General features: G+C 42.8%; 1 protein-coding gene across 1 annotated transcript in view; it reads right to left on the reverse strand.

Annotated features, from left to right (window-relative positions):
* LOC311246348 (protein LYRIC-like) overlaps positions 1–17343 on the reverse strand; it is a 37895-nt gene that overhangs the window by 13189 nt on the left and 7363 nt on the right. Inside the window, exons 4-9 of the mRNA XM_084336502.1 lie at positions 17144–17335; positions 15887–16039; positions 12358–12441; positions 10218–10283; positions 6851–7035; positions 4563–4655 (exon numbers count right to left, since the gene is read on the reverse strand). Of these exons, the coding sequence (XP_084192628.1) occupies positions 4563–4655; positions 6851–7035; positions 10218–10283; positions 12358–12441; positions 15887–16039; positions 17144–17335 (773 nt within the window). The remainder of the gene's footprint in view (positions 1–4562; positions 4656–6850; positions 7036–10217; positions 10284–12357; positions 12442–15886; positions 16040–17143; positions 17336–17343) is intronic.

Genomic DNA, 17343 nt, shown 5'->3' on the forward strand with positions numbered 1-17343 from the left:
ATACTGGACTGGGTTGGGCTGAACTGGGCAGTGAAAGATGCTGGGTTGGGCTGGTCTAGGTTATACTGAATGATGAATTGAAAATGGGGGACCCTGATGTAAACAAGACGAAAGTCTTTCTCTGGTCTGCATCCCCTTAACAATTGCATGTATTGAGCCGTACTGTACTGTACCCATTCTGCAATCTGTTAAATAAAGTTTTCATTCATTCATTCATCACAGCTCAACTACTAGGAATGTGTGTCCGACTCTTAAGTGCAGGAAATATTCATCAGAAAGGGGGGACATGATGGAGGGAATGGAAAGAGCAGGTTTGACAGGAGCAGGGTTGAAGGGCATATTGGAGTGTGGAGGAAGTGGACAAGGCATTATTAAGCAAACAGGACTGAAATGGGGGACCCTGATGTAAACAAGACGAAAGTCCTTCTCTGGTCTGCATCCCCTTAACAATTGTGTGTATTGAGCTGTACTGTATTGTACCCAATCTGCAATCTGTTAATAAAGTTTTCAATCAATACTGGGTTGGGCTGGTTTAGGTTGAACTGAGTTGGGCAGTGAAAGAACCAAGCATTTCACTGTAATGTAATAGCTAAATAAAACAACTTGAACTTGACTTGTTACATTTGCACTCTGGTTGTATGCCAAATGTATTCTGGTTGTACTGTACTTGTGCTGTAAGATGACAATACATTGGAACCGAATCGACAACGCTAGGGGTTCAGCAGGTGTGTTCTGAATGCCAAGTATGACAACATCACCGTTGTGAAGGGCATATGGGCGAGTGGTGATATGGGGGGAAACCCGGTAATAATAAAATGTCACTCGGCTGCATTTAAGCAAAGCCGCTCAGTATAGTCCACTATGTTGAACGCGCGTTATGGTAGCTTGTTACATGCTAGGTAGCTAGCCGGCTAATGCTGGTTGACTTGTCATTCTCATCCGACTCGAAGGAGACGCGTCGCGTGCTGTTGTTCGCCCCCATGTCAGACCGCACTGATATCCGAAAGCGACGACTCTACATGCAATTATTTTCATCCACTGATGTGTTTTTGTAAGTTTGTCTACGTTGTCAAGCCGACTGCCGGTGGCAGGAGTTTGTAGGTCTGCGCGCAGTGGTCTGTCCACTTCCCCTAGATGGGCGGCATCTTCTAGAAAATGAGTGTTCATTGGAGGAGCTTAGAGCGCATCTGTACAACGATGATGTTCATTGGTTATGGTCTGATTATTATGTGGCGCAAATGGGAGGAATCAAGGGGGGAGTCAGAGTTCGGTTTGTGCCAGTGAGCGAATCAGCAGATTGCAGAATGATTTTTTTGTTTTGTTTTGTAATTACTAGTACTCGCCAGACTGGCGAGTGCTCTTCATGAATTACTCGCCAAACGTAAAAAATACTCGCAATTGGCGAGTAAAGTGGCCTAATTTCCTCCCCTGTGTGTGTGTGTGTGTGTGTGTGTGTGTGTGTGTGTGTGTGTGTGTGTGTGTGTGTGTGTGTGTGTGTGTGTGTGAGATATAGAGAGAGAGGGGGGTGAGAGAGATGAGGAAGGGGCAAAAGAGAAAAAGAGCTGGGAGAGTGTGTGTGTGAGGGAGAGAGGGGGGTGTGTGATTAATCAGCCCTTGTGTGTGTGAATGTAACAAGTTCCTAACGTTTTCTTTCCCCTATTATTTCATGCACACTTTATTCATTGTTTTAAATTATTATTTTCTTTTAAGTTATTTTGTGCATCACTCTGTTTTGAATTTGATGCAAATTTGCAATGCATGAGGGTCATCCTTTTGTGTTAAATGGCTGCACAAAGCAAGCATTTGTTGACTCGCATGTTGATAAGAGTATTAAAACTTGGAACTTGAAAAAGATCTGTTTAAGGTAAAAAAAAATTAAAATAAAGATGCGATTAATTTGCGATTAATCGCGAGTTAACTATGGACAATCATGCGATTAATCAAGTTAAATATTTTAATCGTTTGACAGCACTAATATATATATAAATGTGCGAATTGGCTATAATAAGGTAATGTATAAGCATATTATTCTATATTCTATAATAATATTTCAAATTGCATTGGTCCGGATGGGAGAATTCAGTACTGTATATACAAAACCTTCAATTTTATCATCTTCCCTTTATTAATTTCCTTAGATCTTTTGTACACATGATCTCAAGAGGGTACTGAATTAGCTCAGTGGCAGTTTTTTAAGTTTGGTCATTATTATCATGGTTTTATTCACTGTCAAAGATGAAAAGAAAAATCATAATTCATATTTTCCTTTGTTTCATCAGAATTTAAGCAAGCCTAGTAATAGACACAATATTTCTGACACTGAGAATACATTCATTGAGGTCCATAGATGTTCCTAGATACCAAGAATATGCAAATAGCCCTTGTAGAAGTGGAGCAATATTCCATTTACCATAGGTATACATTTTATGCAGATTTCACCTGGGGTGGAACAGGTTTTAAACTAAATAGTTCAGATAGCTCCGTCCTGATATCAATGTCTTATAACACTGAGTCGATGCGTATTCGAGCTGAGGGCACGCTGAATATAGTCAATAGGGAGCAGCTGCAGCGCCGGAGAATCCTGGCCGTAGCTGGAGGCTACTCAGTACACACAGACAGTGGAGCTGGTTGCATATAGCGAGCATTTAGACTTGTTGCGTGGTGGCGATGTCTCGCAGATAATACAACTACAAGTATGATTATATAATATATATATTTTATTAAAAAAAAATTATATAAAAACAATCGATATAAATAATGGTAAAATTGTTATTAAAAAATTTGCCCCTAAAAAATATTTTTTGCCCCTAAATTTCTCATTTAGGGGCAAGTGTGCCCCTAGTGAAAAAGCTTAGCGTACAGCCCTGCTCAGGCCAGCGGAGGGACATTATGAATCCGATCGCAGATTTTTGAAATATTGATATAAGGACGCTGTACAGCGTCCCCCGGCACCTTTAGCATGGCCAGGAAAGACGTCTAAAGACGGGTCCCGGCACTCAAAGTGTTAAGATAATTGGGTGACCATTCTCGATCACTGTACTCTGGTCCCATTAATAGTTTAACGCTGTTCAGATCGCGTTTTCCTAATCTGGTGCTGACCAGTGACCTGTGCTAAAGGTCTTGGGAATTGTATTAATGTTGTAGTCATAACATTTTCACCTTTCAATTTTAAACCAATGCTGCCATCTACTGACAACAGAAAGTGTTGTGTATCGTCAACTTGAGAGGCACTTCTGTAAACACCGTCGCCCAAAACACATTCTAGAGATTCCCACTTTTTACTGGTACATAGATTCATATCTAATAGTCTTTAGATGACTAAATATAGATGAATACTCATGAAATTTGATATATATATTCTAAAATAAGTATAATTTCACTTCATCTACCTATCGACATGAAATTCCCAAACGCTGACGGTAAAAAAAAGCCTGGATGTCGCGCAATATGGGGCGTGACCGAATTTGGTCCCAGACAATAAGAGTGACTGAGATTGGTCTACGCTCCGTTATAGAACGGTGTAGGAAAAAGAGATAATAAAAAATATATACATCCGAGGGGGAGGAAACTGTACATTGGTGGGGGGGGGGGGGGGGGGGGGGGATTTGGACATTTACAGGGGCCAGTTTCTAATTGCAGCCTCCCGTAGGTGCTCTTTGAGAGCGGTTTTGAAGGAGGGTAGGGATTCACAGATGGGAGAGAGAGGAGAGAAAAAGAGTGATAGATGGATAGAGAGGTGAAAGGAAAAGATACCAAGAAAGGTGTGGGTAAGTTTATCCGAACGGAACACATTCTCATGTGCAAATGGAATATAACTGATATTTTGAGCTCCGCGCCTCGACATTTAGCATTTATCCTATTTTCATACTAGCGCTCGTTTCCCTATGCTTTCCCTTTTGTTGTCCTTAGCTCTATTCCATTTAAATCTTTCACAAATGTTCTTATGAACCCCAGTTGCTATTGCATGTACATAATGCGTTTCATTACATGTATATGTAATGTATGTAATGTATATTCTAAGGTTTCTCTCCTCCCCATTGATAGGTTTTTAGTGAGTTTTTCCTTACCTTCGCTGGGGTATGTCTGGGAGTGTTGTTTTGGATTTCATGATGGGTTTTTTTCGTTCTTGATTTATTGTGATGTTTCTTCTTGACTTGTTTAAAGAAGACTTGTCCGGCCCATGGGGACATTAACTTGTGATTGCGGGCTTTACAAATAAATTTGATTCGACTGTCTTCAGTTGACAAGCTGACCATTTGTCATTAAAAATGGTGCAAAAAATAAATTTGATTAGACTGTCTTCAGTTGACAAGCTGACCATTTGTCATTAAAAATGGTGCAAATGAGAATTTTTGACATTAACCCTGAACATGTTGACTTCTATGACCGTCACTAACTCACTCAATCTTTCATTCATTCATTCATACTTAGCCACTCTGCCCCTAGTGGCGACTCACAGGCACTTTGTGTCAGACCAGTTCAATGTGGTAAATGCGGACGTTCTGATGAGAAACCACCAAAGCATTTGAAGCATTTGGGTCAGCCCTAGTGTACGTTTCTACCTGGCCGACAGCCCCTCCCTCCTCAGCTGCCTTCTTCTTCTTCTTCTTCTTCTTCTTAGTCTTCGTCTCTGCCTTCTCCTCCTCGTCCTCCTCCTAAGGGACAGACAAGATGGATGACACGGTACAGAGACACACCAGTCTAAGATGGATGACATGGTACAGAGACACACCAGTCTAAGATGGATGACACGGTACAGAGACACACCAGTCTAAGATGGATGACATGGTACAGAGACACACCAGTCTAAGATGGATGACACTGTACAGAGAGACACCAGTCTAAGATGGATGACAGGGTACAGAGACACACCAGTCTAAGATGGATGACATGGTACAGAGACACACCAGTCTAAGATGGATGATACGGTACAGAGAGACACACCAGTCTAAGATGGATGACAGGGTACAGAGAGACACCAGTCTAAGATGGATGACAGGGTACAGAGAGACACCAGTCTAAGATGGATGACACGGTACAGAGAGAGACACACCAGTCTAAGATGGATGACACGGTACAGAGAGAGACACACCAGTCTAAGATGGATGACAGGGTACAGAGAGACACCAGTCTAAGATGGATGACAGGGTACAGAGACACACCAGTCTAAGATGGATGACAGGGTACAGAGAGACACCAGTCTAAGATGGATGACACGGTACAGAGAGACACCAGTCTAAGATGGATGACAGGGTACAGAGAGACACCAGTCTAAGATGGATGACACGGTACAGAGAGACACCAGTCTAAGATGGATGACAGGGTACAGAGACACACCAGTCTAAGATGGATGACACGGTACAGAGAGACACCAGTCTAAGATGGATGACAGGGTACAGAGACACACCAGTCTAAGATGGATGACACGGTACAGAGAGACACCAGTCTAAGTCGAATAGAATGAACATGCAGAACAGAGGAGACTAAATCACATCAACACAATAACACCTAGATCTAATGAACTTTAATTAAATTAAAAATATTTCCTCCACTTCTAGACATGCATGTAAAACACAGCTATGACGCAGATGGTTCAGACTGTGCGTCTCCATCGACATATTTGACACCAATTATAACTGGTGGAATGGTCTCCAAGAGGCTCCCGACCCATCTCTAGCCCCGCCATCTTTCAAAAATCATTATAACTGGTGGAATGGTCTCCAAGAGGCTCCCGACCCATCTCTAGTCCCGCCCTCTTTCAAAAATCATTATAACTGGTGGAATGGTCTCCAAGAGGCTCCCGACCCATCTCTAGTCCCGCCCTCTTTCAAAAATCATTATAACTGGTGGAATAGTCTCCAAGAGGCTACCGACCCATCTCAAGCCCGGCCCTCTTTCAAACATCATTATAACTGGTGGAATAGTCTCCAAGAGGCTACCGACCCGCGTCTATACTTTCCGTAGCCGCATTTCTGGCAGACGCTCTCTGATTGGCCACTGTTGCCCAATCGCGTGACGAGCTGTGTCTTTGCCCATTTCCGCGTGGAACAGTCTGCAAACTACCTGGCGTTCTATCGCCATGCTCTAAGACAAACTCTAACCAACTTCGAAAGAGTGCCTAAGCTTAACCGTCGAAAGAACATGCCGTCACGCTCTAAGACAAACTCTAACCTTAACAAACTTCGAAAGAGTGCCTAAGCTTAACCAGTGTAGAAACAGGCGTCGGCCAATCAGAGAGCGTCTTGCCAGAAATGCGGCTACGGAAAGTATAGACGCTACCGACCCATCTCTAGCCCCGCCCTCTTTCAAAAATCATTATAACTGGTGGAATGGTCTCCAAGAGGCTACCGACCCATCTCTAGCCCTGACCTCTTTCAAAAATCATTATAACGGGTGGAATGGTCTCCAAGAGGCGGACTGACCCATCTCAAGCTCGCCCTCTTTCAAACATCATTATAACTGGTGGAATGGTCTCCAAGAGGCGGGCCGACCCATCTCAAGCCCCGCCCTCGTTGAAACATCATTATAACTGGTGGAATGGTCTCCAAGAGGCGGACCGACCCATCTCAAGCCCCACCCTCTTTGAAACATCATTATAACTGGTGGAATGGTCTCCAAGAGGCAGACCGACCCATCTCAAGCCCTGTCCTCTTTCAAAAATCACAAGAACAAAGAAAACAACCAAAGTAACAGTTGGTAGTAAATGTATTCAGCTTGTATTTTATAAAACAATAAAAATATTTAGATTGGGGTGGAAGTGTGAATATAAACAAAAGCAAAGTCGTTGACGACGGAAAACCAGCTGGGAAATCTTTAAGAACCAACCGTAGCGAAATCTTTAAGAACCAACCTTAGCAGCGGGCTCAGGGAGCGGCTCCTCTCGCTGAGCAGCGGGCTCCTCTCGGGGAGCGGGAGGCTGGGGAGCAGCGGGCTCCTCTCGGGGAGCAGGGGGCTGAGGAGGTGCTGGCTCCTCGTAGTTAACCCAGGCCTCCGAGGGAGCGTTCCAGTCAGAGCCGGGGTCCACCGAACCACCGTCTGGAAGACAGACCGGCAGTCAGTGTAGAAATAAAACCCAGGGTTCCCAGACATTGCAAAATGAAATTCAAGTACCTTTCCAAGCACTATATTTCATTTTAAAAGGGCATTTAAAAGGATACAATTCACTTTTAACTGGTTCTGCGCCAAAAACCGCGACCAGTACTTGGAATGGCGATCAGATAATTGAAAAAAAAAATTTGCATTACATCTAGTGTTGTCACGATACTGGAATTTCGAACTTCGATACGATACCTTGAAAAGTATCGATATTCGATGACATTTTCGATACCACAGGGAAAAAGGTTCAATCTTAAAATGTAAAAAAAAAAAGATAAATCTATTTTTTTTTTATTTATACATTTTGCTTTTGTTGCTGGTTGATTCTCCCTCAGCTTCTCTCTGGTACTATAAGATAAGATAAATATAACACTTTTAAAACCTTTTGTTTATCTTTAGATCACACATTTAAAAATAACTAAATGATATAATCTTAGAAATTAAGTAAAATTAATAGTACTGCGTTGATAGCATAACAGATTGATTGCAAATTGTATGAACAGATTGCAGAATGGGTACAATACAGTACAGCTCAATACACACAATTGTTAAGGGGATGCAGACCAGAGAAAAACTTTTGTCTTGTTTACATCAGGGTCCCCCATTTTCAATTCATCATAACATGACTTTTTTTTTTTTTTTTTTTTTTTTTAATCAAATTTAATTTATTACCTTTTTTCAACTGCAAAGTAAAACTTTGTCAACATGTTTTATCTAATAAAATAAAGTTCAGTCTGTTCATCTCACTTCAATAATTTTTATTGCAGAACATGGTATTTTCTCAAGCAGACGGATGTAAACACTGTAATCTGTTGCATGTACCTGACAAACTGAACTGTTTGTATTACAGTCATATTACAACTTAACTGAATGCACATGTGTGTGTGGACTACTGTACTATTACAGGTATTGAAATGAACAATGCAACTTCCGTATACAAAAAAATATATATATATTTATTTCTTTTATGAATAATTAAATATCGATATTGCAGGAAATGAGTATTGAAACCGTTTTAAATATTCAGAATCGATATGTATCGAAAAATCGATATTTTTGACAACACTAATTACATCAGAGACAAGGTAAGGACACTATATATCCAATCTTGCATTGATCTGATATTTTTTTCTCCCGCGATCGAAGCTGTCTGTGTGGAATGTGTGTGTGCTGTGTACCGTTGGTCACATCACAGCACGCAGGGGCGCCCCGCTACAAGCCCCCTTTCATGCGTGCATAAGGAGACATAATAACGATAAACTCTAGCGTTGATTTCAGGAAGATTCTATAATCAGGCGAAAAATAACAACGTGATAACTGGATTTCACTAAAGGGCCATTTTCGCATCTTTTCCTGGGATTACTCATAATCACCCAAACCATACTCATATTCACCATGGTATAAAACGGAAATGTACGGATGAATGTACAGATCTGTTTTTTGCATGTTGACCAGACGAAACTCACTGACAATCGACAACGTTATTAGATCCATAGCTATAATATTTCATATAGTTTAAGCACTCGCAAACACGGCATTCTCTCCATTGAACAAAGCGATGGCAGACAACGGCCCAATGACCGTAGCACCCTCTGGTGTCCAATGTGTTAAATGCTGTTTTTTTTATTAAAAAATAAATAATTCGATCCAATATTTATGGGTTCAAACCAATTTCCGACAATTAGTTACACTTTAGATTACAAAATAAAATGTCTGGATTAAGAACAGGACTTTTTAAGCACCTAGTTAAAAAATTGGCTGTTTAACACAATAATTGCCAAGAACGAGTATACTCGTTATTGCCCGCCATGAGTTCAGCGCCAACAACGAGTGTATCCACTAAATACAGTATCATAGTTAACTTACCACCCCTTTATTACAGGAAATTGTGATATTATAGCGGTTTATCTGCTCATTTATTGCTATTTTGCCCTGTGTGCAATAAATGGTAAATGGTGCATTTATATAGTGCTTTTGTCCAAAGCGCTTTACAATCTTTGTTCCTCACATTCACACACAGACAGTGGAGGAAAATATCATCTGGGGGCAAGCTTGCGAGTAGTGATTGCAACCCTTCATTCGCATTTCACTCCTAAATTAATCCATACAAATTGGATAAAACATTAGCCTACAACCAGGGCATAATGTTGCGGTTGTAATTTCATTAGACAGACCAGCGCGGACCTTTAATAACATGCAATTTGATTGACACGAGCAATGGGCTAACGTTAGCTGCTATCCACGGTACCATTAGGATTATGCTAAGCTAACTAGCGTTAGCTGCTGCTAACCCTGGACACCAGTCAAAGCGGACTCCACAACACTAGTTCCATTCGGGAGGAAAGGGGGTGGGTTTAGAGGCCATATCGCCCAGCCCTACTATAATGGTAAAATAGTTATTTAAAAATGTGCCCCTAAAAAATATTCTTTGCCCCTAAATTTCTCATTTAGGGGCAAGTGTGCCCCTAGTGAAAAAGCTTAGCGTACAGCCCTGAAGGTGTCAACCTGCTCATCTGGAGCAATTAGGGGTTAAGTGTCTTGCTCAAGGACACTTCAACACACTGAGTGGGAATCGAACCGGGAACCTTACGATTACCAGACGACCGCTCTACCTCCTGAGCCACTGTCGCTCCCAATATTCAAGAGGTTTATTCGTCACATACATAGCAGGGCATACAGTGAAATGTGGGAGGTCATGCCTGCATCGATTGTGCAATAATACAATAATAAAATAGACATAAAAAAACAGGTAATAAGAAGACATAAGATGTGCATGATAAAATAGACATGCTAAATTCCTGAGAAGGCACTGGTTCCCATGTACACTACTATACAATTTTAACTGTCATTATGCTAAACTTACTATATCTAAAGTTTAAACTATACTATACAAGAACCACATCTGTTCTTTCCTTAAAGTGACTTTTATATTCCTCATTCCTTTAACCCATTGAAACTGGGAAACACATTTGTGTGTATATACAGGCTATATGATGCTTTTATTAGCAGGCGTTTTAGGTCTAAAGGGGTTAAAGTGACTTTTCCATTTTGTTTTAAATGATTTTGTTTAAAGAGATATCTTATTAGGCTAGAGAGAAATGAGAAAGTTCAGCGTGTCTTACTTAGTCCAGACCACTCGTCGTCCGCCTGCAGGGGCCGGCTGAGCCACGGCAGCTCGGTCACTGGCTCTACAGAGACAAAGACACACCACCTTAACCCATGAGCCCAGCAGTAACACCCTCTGGTGGTAAAACAAGGTAGGTGCAATGTCTAGTAATAAAACACCCTCTGGTGGTAAAACAAGGTAGGTGCAATATCTAGTAATAAAACACCCTCTGGTGGTAAAACAAGGTAGGTGCAATGTCTAGTAATAAAACACCCTCTGGTGGTAAAACAAGGTAGATGCAAATCAGGCTTGCTCGGGGGTACCGAAAAAAAAAAAACTGATGCTCATGTTCATTGCAGTGATGAATTCAGGGTTCCCACCCAGACATTGCTAAATGAAATTCAAGGTCTTTCAAGTACTTTTACAAGCACCATTTTTCATAGAGAATCCAATATTTATTCATAACAATTTTATCATGGATGAACAAAACTTTAAATGTGAATTAATTTCAAGGACTTTTTAAGCACCTTGTTAAAAAATGGGCGGTTTTCAAAGAATTCCAGGCCTTGACTTTTCTTTTTGTCAAAGCACTTTAAGCACTTCAAGGACCTTGTGCGAACCCTGTGAATTATACTGTCCAGAACGAAGAACTGATGATCATGTTTACTGCAGTGATGAATTATACTGTCCAGTGTCCAGAACAAAAAGGTCCGGCTCTGTGACTAGTTTGTGTTTATTTATTAATTTTCAATTTTAAACAATGTCTTCTGGATATGAGCTATAATCTGGCGTTGGCTGGACGGCCTACACTACTAAATAGAAGAAATGCATTGCTGTCTTTCCGTGGGCTATGTTGACGATAAGTAAAAAATGACCAGGGATGTTCGATATTGGCTTTTTTACCAATACACCGATATTGTCCAACTCTTAAAAAAAACTAAATGACTAGGGATGTTCGATATTGGCTTTTTTTACCGATACCGATATACCGATATTGTCCAACTCTTAATTTCCGATACCGATATATGCAGGGTCCCCCCCCCCCCCCCCCCCCCAAAACGGAATAATTTCAGGTAATTAACATTACATATCTCGTGGAATTAACACAACATTATACTTTTGACAATAAATGAAATCAGAATTTGTTCTTACTTGCTTGCCTGGTTAAATAAATGTAAAAAATTATTTATGTAAGGGATAATGTATAGCTACGAGGTCATTGTCGCAAAATAATTGACCGACACGGAGTTTAAAATACCGAGCCGCTTCGGCGAGGTGTTTTAAACGTCAGTGAAGGTCAATTATTTTGCGACAATGACCGAGTATAGCTATACATTATCCCGCTTATTACATGGCTAACTTACTAACAATATACCTAATTCATTTTACATCGACTCGCAACACTGGTTCTGGCTGCGTTCTGGCTCCGCTCGTCGCTCCGCCCCCTGTCATCGCCGGCAGCAGAACACCGGCAGTGTCTAATTGCACTGAAACAGTGTGTGTCAGTGGGCTCGATTGCGAACAGCTGCGCACAGCGGTCATTATTGTCCCACAGCGGTCATTATTGAAAAATAATGACCGCTGTCGGGGGGCTATTGACCAATCACAAGCAAGCATTTCGGCGAATGTGAAAACGCCATGTAATAAATACCGATAATTTCCGATATCACATTTTAATGCCAATATCGGACATGCCTAAAAATGACCTTATCCACTATGATCCCTCCGGCCACGGTATGTCTTCGACAGAGAGTCCGTCCGTCTGTCTGCGCTCTGGACGTCGTTGACGTGTTGAAACCAACGACTCAGTGGAAAAATAACACATTTAACGTTCCAATCAGATGCCGGCGTTCAGAGAGCAGACAGATTCTCCGCTGAGGTTTTATGACAAAGTGAACCCTTTCAGCAACTTTGCGGTGGAATGTTTGACAAATAAGTTGCCCGAAGTCAAATTAAATGACATGAAATGACACGACATACCGCGGATCATTAGTTCATCTCACTAACCGCTCATCTGCACAGCTGTGACATGTTGCTAGCGTTACAGATTACGGCCAGGGACCAGCGAGGGTCACAGGAAGGTTCAACACGGGGCCACCTGAGGTCAAAAGCTAAGGAACGCCTGGCGTAAGTTCAACGCGGTTGCTTTTTATTACCAGCGGCGCCAACTCCCAGTCCAGAGAAAGACACCAGGTTCACGTCAGAAGTCTTCGTCCCGCTGTCGATCACAGTCCATGACCCTGAAAACAAGACAGGTTTCACAGTCAGCGTTGAAACAAGCAGCACATACTCTGGGTCCGGGGAAACCCCAGGGGTCCTTTAGGGTGGTTCCAGGGGGTCCAATTACTCGCCCTATTACCTCATTCACAATAGACAGGGGTCCTGGATTTCAGAATGAGACGGAATGTTATTAAATGGGGCGCCGGAGACAGAATGTTATTAAATGGGGCCCCTGACTCACTCTATCCCCTCCCCATCTCTCCTCTCCCCAGCTCTCCTCTCCTCACACCAGCTCTCCCCTCCCCAGCTCTCCTCACCCCTCCCCTCCCCAGCTCTCCTATCCTCACCCCTCCCCACCCCTCCCCAGCTCTCCTCTCCTCACCCCTCTCCCCAGCTCTCCTATCCTCACCCCTCCCCAGCTATCCCCACCCCTCCCCAGCTCTCCTCACCCCTCCCCTGCTCTCCTCACCCCTCCTCTCCTCTCCCCTCACCAGCTCTCCTCTCCCCTCCCCAGCTGTCCTCTCCCCTCCCCAGCTCTCCTCTCCCCTCCCCTGCTCTCCCCACCCCAGCTCTCCTCTCCCCTCACCAGCTCTCCTCTCCTCAGCTCTCCCCTCCCCAGCTGTCCTCTCCCCTCCCCTGCTCTCCCCACCCCAGCTCTCCTCACCAGCTCTCCCCTCCCCAGCTCTCGCCTCCCCAGCTCTCCTCAGCCAGGGCTGAACAGTGCAAGATATATGTTGCACGTGCTACAGCAACATCGGTCTGTGCGATGAATGGATTTACTTCAGTAGCACTGGTGCGATAGGCATTCGGTTCATATCGATACTCTTATTTTGAAAATCCCATGGAGTCGACTCGTATCCGCTCGGCTCAACAGCACAGCAAGCAGTAGCGTCTGGAGCACGCACATTGCAACATAGCAAGGCTAGTGTGCCTATTTTGCGACACCAAAACAAGTCCCTGCGGTTTTATTCAGCAACGGGTCAAATGCATCTAACATGCTTTGCAATCCTTCCCATTCCTTTATGACCACGTTGTGTTCAAGTCCCAAATTAACGTTACTTTAGCGTAAGCTAACAACAAGCTAGCGCTGATCAGAGCCATACAGACAGAGAGAACAGCAGAGTGGGGACTGGGAAGGAGGGGGGGCAGGCATTCTCCCTTCTGTGTGCGTTTGAAAAGATCAGATGAAGTCAGACGAGTATATTATATCGATACTAAATGTACTGAGGGTGGACAGATAATGTTGATATTTAACATAAAAAATACAATACATAATACATTTATTCATGATCATCATGCAACATAAAACAATTGCAGGAACGGTTTGGGAGAGGAAGGGGTTTTGGGTTGAGAGTTCCAAATAAAAGTTAAAGCTCAATATATCAAAACGTGGCACTTTACAGTGAACAGGAGGTCTATTTGTATTAAAAACAATATTGTTTTTCCTTTAACCCTTTTCCCGCCAATTACGTCGTACGACGGGTTTCAAGTTCATGCGAATTCTGCCAATAACGGCGTACGACGTGTTTCAAGTTCATATTTCATATTTTCGTCACAGAGCCTTGTCATATGCTGTGGGAGCCATCACAACTCTGCAACGCTTCAATACTGCCACCTGGTGGCTGATCGGCGAGTTGCAACCGGAAGTGGATCTCGTGATCCCGGTGCGTCTGCCTATTCCGTCCGGCCACTCGTTTATCGTCGAGGGACTCAATACACACATTGTGGATATGGATCCGTTGCCATAACTCAATAATCCACATGATTTGGGCGTATATTAGTATTATACAAACCGGAACTGGATCGCATCGATCCACATCACATAACTGGGATCTGTTTGCTCCACTCTCATCGCCCAACGGTACGAGGAGACTGACGTGAGTTTCAGCGTTTTTCTTTATCATTTTCGATACAAACTGCTCTGATCTATATATCACCCATACTACATAAATCATTTAACGTCGGTCACGGAATTATAAACGAATGATGATCACGGATGATCAGTCATAACGTTTAGGACCATGTACAGTTGAAATTTTTAATATAACGTTGATCGGTATCAAACGGCATTTGATAATCTAATATGCATTTATGTCTATATCTCACGTTCTAGGAAATACTGCAGAAAACGATAAAAACATATTTATACTCTAGACGGTATTTTCGTATGAATGTGTGAATGAAAAAGTAAAACGTTCCTACATCCTGAACGATAGCTAATCGATGTTGAATGGGCCATAGTAATGTCAATTTAGCAATACAATTTAAAAAGTTATAGCCCTGCAAAGAAGGTGAACATCTCCATAGACTTACAGTACTGGCAGAGAATGGTTTAGGATGATCAAAGTGGTGGCAGAGAATGGGTTAAAAAGTCTGGAAGAGGTAAATTAATATTTCTCAAATTATATTTGTTACCTTTTTTGAGTTGATCTAAATGTTACTGATTGTGTTAAATGGGATTATGAAGTTATGATATCGTCTCATATTGATTGCAGGCACCTGCATCGTATCGTAGCAGATATCGGCAAATATCGTATCGTTGTCCAAAGAATCGATATCGTATCGTGATGAAACTGGTGATTCCCACCCCTAGTAGAGTCCATACACCAAACACCAAATCCCATAATTCCTTACACGTAACATGTCTGGCTGTGTGACGTCAACTTGTCAGCATGAAAATGACAGCCAAACATGGCACTGCAACTAAATAACACAAATACAATAGGCACATTTGTGACTGTTACAAATATAACACATTTTATACTTGTGCTACAAGATGTTGGCCTGTGCTACAAAACTATCAACCTCTGTAGCACCAGTGCTATGTGCAAAAAAAGTTAACGTACAGCCCTGCCTCAGCTCTCCCCAGCTCTCCTCTCCTCACCCCTCCCCAGCTCTTAGTGAAACAAAATATGTACAATAATAAATAATTAGAATAGAAAATAGTCTGGCTTCTAGAGTAGACAAACTTACCAGCCACCTACTAAATGCATGCAGCTGGTGGCAAGTACCCCCACCTACAGGCCTGTGAAGACTCGACACTTAATCTAGTAAATACTTTCTCATTAATATTAGCGATTGTGGCATTTTATTTTCCAAAGGGATACCTTTGTAGTAGGGATGTCTGATATTATCAGCCTACCGATATTGGCATTAAAATGTAATATTGGAAAACATCGGTATCCGTTTTCAAATTTTTTTTATATATTATATATATATATTTTTTTTATATTTATTTAACCTTTACTTACCCAGGCAAGCAAGTAAGAACTAATTCTTATTTTATTTATTGTCAAAATTATGCATAATCTTGTGTTAATTCCACAACAAGAGATATGTAATGTTAATTACCTGAAATTATTATCGGTATCTGCTGATATCGGTATCGGAAAGCTGTCTAGTGAGTCGCTCCAATAAGCGCCAACATGAATAAATACTGCAGGAGTTCTGTGAATGGAGCTTTACCATCAATCTCTGTTCCCCAAAGAGAGGCTGGCTCCTTATTGGTCGTCCTTTGGTCTTGGTCTTGACCAATCGCATGGGACGGAACCGTGGCAGCCGCGTCAGCATCACCAGTAACCGCGGCTGGCGGGGGGGCAGCCTCCTCGCTGCCGTTAACTAACACCGGGAGAGAAACATCCGATACTGAGCCAGAATACACACAGGTCACATCGGGCCGACACACTTAAAAATAGGAAGGCCGTGTAAAACATGCATGCTTGTGATGATGAACAACTAAAATTAACTGATACATGCTTCATCATGAGTCTTTCTTAAATCAGCAATCAGTGATTGAGGTTTTTTATCCGATGATAATGGTTATCTTTGGAGGATTGCCTGGAGAACAACAGGTGAACGTCGTTATGTGTCAAGTACAATTATCCACATTAGTGAAAGGAGCAGCATGTACGTCAGCGCACGCACTTCAGCAACAGAAAACACCCCCCTGGGATGCGTTCCCCAAACATCGTATTTATAGACGGCGTTATCAACAAGAGACCGGCCATACTCAACAACACGCTCGACAAAGGCAAGAGAGATCCAGCCGTCTCTCTCTAGATGCCAATTTAGGCTGTTTATCCAAGATAGCCTGGAGGGTGTGTGGTTTTAACCCTTTCACTGCCACACTACACAAGGTTAACCCTTTCACTGCGACAATACAGAAGGTTACTGTCTGTAGTCATGCGATAGTAAAGGGTTAACCTTCTGTAGTGTGGCAGTGAAAGGGTTAAGTGTGCCTGTGTTCACGTGTGAAGGAGTAGTGCGTCGCTCCATTGCATTGTTTATCCTAGAAAACCTTACAAGCTCAATCTCTCTTGCGGCGCGAAGCCTCCAATAAGAAAATAAAAAGCATTTAACCCTTTCACTACCACACTACAGAAGGTTAACCTTTCACTACCACACTAGACGGTTAACAGTCTGTAGTGTGGTATTGAAAGGGTTAACCTTCTGTAGTGTGGTTGCGAAAGGGTTAACCATTTGTCGTGTGGCAGTGAAGGGGTTAACCTTCTGTATTGTCGCAGTGAAAGGGTTAACCCCTTTGTCGTGTGGCAGTGAAAGGGTTAAGGCGTGATCACTTGTGGCCAAGCTGCAATTCTTCATAAACATCACTTAAAAAACGTCTTTATAAACCTCAAATAGAGGTCTCTTTTCACCGCGCAGCTTGGCCAACAAGTGACGACCGGCCTGAGGGACAGGCGCTATGAGGACCTGGCGGGTTACCTTTCTTCTTCTTCTGAGCAGCCTTGGGGGACGCGGCGGCCCTGGGGGACCCCGCGGCCTTGGGGGTCGCCGGGGCCTTGGCCGGCTCCAGGGGGGTGCTGGTCGGAGAGTCCCCTCCGCCGTCTGGACCATCCTTGTCCTTCTTGCGCTGCCCACGCTTCTCCTTGTTGCTGACCTTGGTCTCCCACGTGCCTGAGGGA

This window comes from Notolepis coatsorum (assembly GCF_963971535.1).
Source record: "Notolepis coatsorum genome assembly, chromosome: 19".
Classification (NCBI taxonomy): Eukaryota; Metazoa; Chordata; class Actinopteri; order Aulopiformes; family Paralepididae; genus Notolepis; species Notolepis coatsorum.